Source organism: Hipposideros armiger, unplaced genomic scaffold (assembly GCF_001890085.2).
Source record: "Hipposideros armiger isolate ML-2016 unplaced genomic scaffold, ASM189008v1 scaffold_482, whole genome shotgun sequence".
Classification (NCBI taxonomy): Eukaryota; Metazoa; Chordata; class Mammalia; order Chiroptera; family Hipposideridae; genus Hipposideros; species Hipposideros armiger.
This window is the reverse complement of record NW_017731832.1, coordinates 335,815-341,028: the sequence shown is the minus strand read 5'-3', so window position 1 is coordinate 341,028 and position 5,214 is coordinate 335,815. Positions and strand designations below refer to the sequence as shown.

Here is a 5,214-nt window from a genome sequence, read left to right as displayed (position 1 = left end):
ACATAACATTAAAACTGAAGGGAAAAAAACCAAAAATCAGTTTACTTCACATGGCATTGGGCAGCTGCTGCTAGTAAGTTGCAAGCTCTACAGCTAGCTACACAACTGACATCAGTTTGAAATTTGTTCCCTTGTCAAAAGTTTAACTGATAGAAGGTAGGCCTCACATTCTGGTGTTTGGACATCAAACAGCTAGGATACGTCTGGTCAAAAAGACCTTGGTGACAAGCCAGATGTCCTATCACCTCACTAGAAGGGGAAGGTGGCTGCTTTAAGCTCCACCCACCGGGTCAGGTTGGAGACACCAAGGAATCTTTGGCCACCGAACAGCTCCCTCTAGTGGTACAGTTGCCGTTGCTGCCTTACCCCATCCCCTCCTCTCAGCTTCACCGTAGGAATTCAGGCGGTGACATTCTCTTAGGGCAGGGAACGCTGCAGAGGGAGAGCCGAGGAGCTTCTGGCCAGACAGAGCCATCTGTGATCTTGGGGCTCTGGGCTTGGCCGAAACATCACGTTATTGCTCTGTTTCAGGCTGGACACTGCCAGGCGCATACTGCTTGACCTCTGTTTAAATGAGGGACTTCAAGACTAGACAGCATGGCTCTTTTCAGTTTATTGCATGAAGGAGTTACACTAGTCCAAGTTAAAAGCAGACCCCAAATGGTTACATTATACAAACTGTGAGGTTTTTAAACTTGTGACAAGGGACAGAAGGGAAATTCTACTCATTGCAAGGAAATCCTCACTTAAGCTTCAGTGAGCCAAAAGCACTTAAAACCCATGAACCTTCAGCTGGTCCTCCTTAGCCAGTCCAATCTGCAAAGAAAAAAGGGCAAATTTTTAAACAAGGGATAGAAGTGTTCAAGTCTCCAATTCTGATGCCAATAATCCGGTCTTCCTTCTTCTATACTGGGCACGGAAGTCCAACAGCCAAGATGCATACCTCAACCGCCATGAGCAGTTCTCAGGGTACCCACTGAAGAGCCAATGATGTAATAGAATTCTAGCGCTTAAGTGGAATAGCCAACCAGACATCCTGCTTATTTTAGTATCTGTCTGTGCAATTTAAAATCGCAATCTTTAAAGTAGATCCATACAAACAGTAAACTTAAGGCAGACAAATCCCTTCTGTTTTTGTAAATGCATTCATCTATGTATTTCAAAACTCAAACTGTTTTGCTTAACCTTCAAAATGAATGAAACTTCTATGTCCCTGGCAGGGGTTAAACAGACTAGGCAGGATCTCCAATTAGCCAGGGCAGAAGTTCAAATATATCATAAAGTGACTGAACTCACCTCTATGAGGAACTGGCATATGTTCTTGCGCTGGTCACCCTGAAGCTGAATTACTTCTCCATATTCTGGATGCTCAATTACAGTACCATTGCAGGCAAATTTCTGCAAGCACAAGGAAAGCAAATTAGGCTAAGCAACAGCACGAACAATCCCACTTGGGAAATAATACAACACAGCACCCCCACGTGGGCACCGTAAACGTTAATTTCCTATAATTGAGACCTACCTTCTTAAACGCCTTCACTAGTTTCTTTTTATCGTAATCATCAGCGATCCCTTGGACAGTAGTAAGGGTCTTCCTGCCGTTTCTCTGTTGAATTCTTATATGGATATAATCCTCAGTGCCAGCAGGAAGCAGATCATCACCCTTACTTGCATCAGCAAAGGGGTCTGGGAAGAAAAGTCAAGTTTAGAGCCGTTGTAGTTCAAAAGCCACTGTCATCCTCCCACTGGATCTTTTGCGCGTGCAAAAACTATAACACTGAAATCGCCAAGTCCTGGGTCAGGTCAGATGTTCTTTGTCAGCTCTCCCCGAACAGGTCAGTCTGGGACGGATGGCTTCCCCAGCCCCGTTGAAAGCCTGGGCCGCCTGCCCCGGGCCCGCCCTAGGAAGCCGATCACGTGTTGGGGGAGCCAGGGCTGGCAAGCAGCGCCCCACCCGGCTGATGCAACCGGCCGGAACCCGAGCTCTGAGGCGGGGCCAACTTCCCGCCCCATTGGCGCGCGCGTTTGTCACTTAGGGCTGGTGCCGCCTACCCCTCCCGGCTCCGTGACAACGGGGGTGACGTAACGGACGTGACGCAGGGGTGGCGGGAGGGGGCGGGTGTGGCCCGCGGTGGCCCTGGAGCCATTAGTGAATGCGCCACCCGAGACGCTGGGCCCGCCCAAGGGCTGACCTCTCGTCCTGTCTTTCCGGTCACAATCAGGGGCCGACCCCAGGGCCCAAGTCAGTCCCCACTGCCTGCGAGGCCCATCTTCTCTCCGCCAAATTTACAAAGGCCCAGAACGCTTGGCAGATTTTCGGGGCGTTTCAAGGCCCAGACCGCCCCAGCGCCCCACCCGGGCCTTTATCCCCGCAGGACCTTTCTGTAGCTTACCGAAAGAGTGGAGGTTCTGGATAGCGGACATACGATACGATTCCTTTTCCTCGGTGGAAACGGCCTGCGGAAGGCGGCGGCAGGAGAAGGCGGGCAGGGGGGACGGAGCGTCGGGAAGCGAGGGGGCTCAAGGGGGAGGCTGCTGAGTCCTCGGCGGCGGCTCAGTGACTGGGGCGGAGGGGCGGTGCCTCTATTCACTTATATAGCCGCCCCTGTGACGCCAGCGCGCTGTCCCCACGTCCCGACCCCGCCCACTGCGTCGTGTCCCCAGCTCCCAGGCGTCGCCGCTTCCAATTGGTCCGGAGACGAAACGCGAGACGGCGCATGCGCTGGAACTCAGTGCTGCGGTAGGGCGTCCTCTGACTTGGGGAGAGAGAGAGAGAGAAGGGGGAGGGAAAGCTTGGTCCGTCTAGGCGCCTGCGCAGAGCGGGAGGACGGTGTCAGCTGGGCAGAAAACTGGCGGAGGTATCGGGCGCGTCTGCGCACTATGTTCTCCGGCGTGTTCCACCTTCTTGACCCCGTTGCAGCCCACCTGCTTCAGAAGGGATTTTTATGGGGTAGATTGGAAGTCCCTTAGAGAGGATTTAGATGCTGAGCCTCCAAGACAGGAGCCATTTGCACTGTCTCATACCTACCCAGTTATCCACTTAACTCTTTACAGATTTAGGACGGCATTTTAATCAACATACAATAACATAACCAAAACTTCGTTAACCTAAAAATAAAAATGCCTTTCAAAGTGACGGCCAACAAGCACTTATTTGAGTTCCATAAGAATAACCATTCAGGAATCATTAATTCAGGCAGAAGCCCAAATGATGTTCTAATTATGAGACAAAAGCAATGGGTGTTTATGAGGAAGGGGAACAATTACATCAATAGAAGGAAGGCATTTCTATTGGTGCAGGTAACATAATGATTTGAATTTTATACAACGTGTTCAATTTTCAGCTCAGTAGTCATAATAACTGCTTTCTTGTTATCTTTGCAAACAGTTCTTTGAGCATAATGTTGCCCTAGGCCCAGTCCAAAGGTTATTTTGTCCTGTTTTTTAACATTCCAAGGTTTGAGGTAGTTGAACATTCCAAGGTTCAAGGCAGTTCCTGTGGCATGGCAGCTCTGGCTGCATTTTAAAGTGGCTGTGTTTATTATATATACACTGGGGGGGGTGCCAAAAAAATGTGTACAAATGAACACTTTGGTTGGCTTTGCTCAAGCAGTAGTTCGCGGTAATCAGAAGTGTCGGGACACTGATGGGAACCACTTTGAGCACCTCTTGTAATTGCAAAAGTCAAATGTGACTTGTATTCATCTTTTGTTACCAGTATATATTGAGTATTACAATTTTAATACAGTTTTCCTTTCTTAAAATGTGTATACATTTTTTGGCACCCTCTGTATTTTGACAACCTTAACTTTATCATTTAGATTAATTTATCATAATGATATCTAAGTTATCATTAGATGAATCTAACCTAAAAATGGGTTAGTCTCTAAATTTCTCATTTAGATAATCTAAGGAAAGAATGCAAGGTCATTAATGTGAGTTCAAGGGAGAGTAACTGATTCTGGGGGCTGGAGAAGAATTCAGGTACCTGAAGGGTGTTCTTTGTGTCAAAAATTGTGTAGGGTAAAGGGCTGGCTGAGTGGCTCACTTGGTTAAGAGCGAGCTCAAGAGTGCGAGCTCTGAGCAACAGCAGTTCGAGTCCCAGCCTGAGCTGAGCTGCCGTTGAGCTGCCAACAGGTGGCAGGATGGCTCAGCTAAAAAAAAAACCCAATTATGTGAGGTAGAGCCTTCCCAGGTTAATAGATGAACTATTTCCTTCAAAACAGTCAACTTGTCTTGCTCTTTCAATTTATTAATTGAAATGCTCTCAGTTGCAGGGGTAAATAGAGTGGTTTTAGACTCCAGGGCCTCCTGGGGCCAGGTAGGTAAGATAAAGGAGTGCAGACAGCAAAGTATGATGTAATGGGATGCAGTGGGGGCTGGGCTGAGAGTTAGTTAGGGGCTGTATTGACTAGTCACCTGTAGCCTATTGTGTTAGATCTTTTTCAAGAGAACCTGGAAATCCAGATGTTCATAAAACAACAACAAAAAAAACCTCTTGATTTTTAAATATTGCCAATAAATTGAATTTTTGGACAATTTTTGGGCACTGTGCAAGCCAAAGCCAAACAAAAAAAATGTGTATTAGTCCCATGGACTGCAAAGCGAGAGCCTGCTCGATGAAAACTCTTGAGAGAGGAAACTCTAGATGAACTTGATTGTTTTGAGTCTGTATTTTCTAAGTAATCTTTTTTTTTTTTTCNTCCTCCACAACTAGATTGAGGAATAAAGCGACAGCAACTTGTCTGTTCCCCTTTCCCCAATTCCCCAGCACTGTTCCCATCCCCCCAATTCCCCAATTTAAAAAAAAAAAAAGATTAAAAAAAAAATAAATAAATGACACCATTTTAAGAAACGTATGGTTTGTCCCTGCTTGTCCCTGTTGCAGAGGGTGGGCCTGGGCAGCAGGAGGGCTTATGATGCCTGGGGTGGGGCAGGGCGACTGAGGACAGCGGAGGAAACAGGGGGAAAGGATAGAATTGTCTTCGCTTGTGGTCCAGCCCACTCCCATCTCACAACTTTCCAGCCTTCCTTTCCCTCTATTCTACTTGCCGGCTAAGTTGTTACCTCTCTGGATCTGTTTTACCATGGGGCTAATGAGTTCCATCTGTTAAGTGAATGATCGATGTAAACTTTTAAGTGCTCGGCACAGGCCTGGCACACAGGAGACAGTACTGCATTTCTATTCTACGTGGGCCTTTGTTCCAGACAAAT

The 5,214-nt window shown here is 47.5% G+C and overlaps 1 protein-coding gene across 1 annotated transcript; it reads right to left on the bottom strand.

The window, feature by feature from the left end:
- Nucleotides 1–155: 155 nt before the first annotated feature.
- Nucleotides 156–2,581, bottom strand: EIF1 (eukaryotic translation initiation factor 1). The gene is made up of 4 exons (XM_019666989.1): nucleotides 2,394–2,581; nucleotides 1,523–1,686; nucleotides 1,297–1,398; nucleotides 156–816 (listed from the first exon to the last, which is right to left on the bottom strand). The coding sequence occupies exons 1-4, from the start codon at nucleotides 2,422–2,424 to the stop codon at nucleotides 772–774; spliced, it is 342 nt and encodes a 113-aa protein (XP_019522534.1). The 5' UTR covers nucleotides 2,425–2,581; the 3' UTR covers nucleotides 156–771.
- Between the last annotated feature and the right edge of the window lie 2,633 nt (nucleotides 2,582–5,214).

Bases quoted from the DNA above. Each gene is read 5' to 3' on its own strand.
- EIF1 (XM_019666989.1), bottom strand. From the start codon at position 2,424: ATGTCCGCTATCCAGAACCTCCACTCTTTCG. The intron at 1,687-2,393 runs GTAAGCTACAGA...TTTTCTTCCCAG, and splicing joins CCAGAACCTCCACTCTTTCG to ACCCCTTTGCTGATGCAAGT. The intron at 817-1,296 runs GTGAGTTCAGTC...TTTTCTTTGCAG, and splicing joins TATGCCAGTTCCTCATAGAG to ATTGGACTGGCTAAGGAGGA.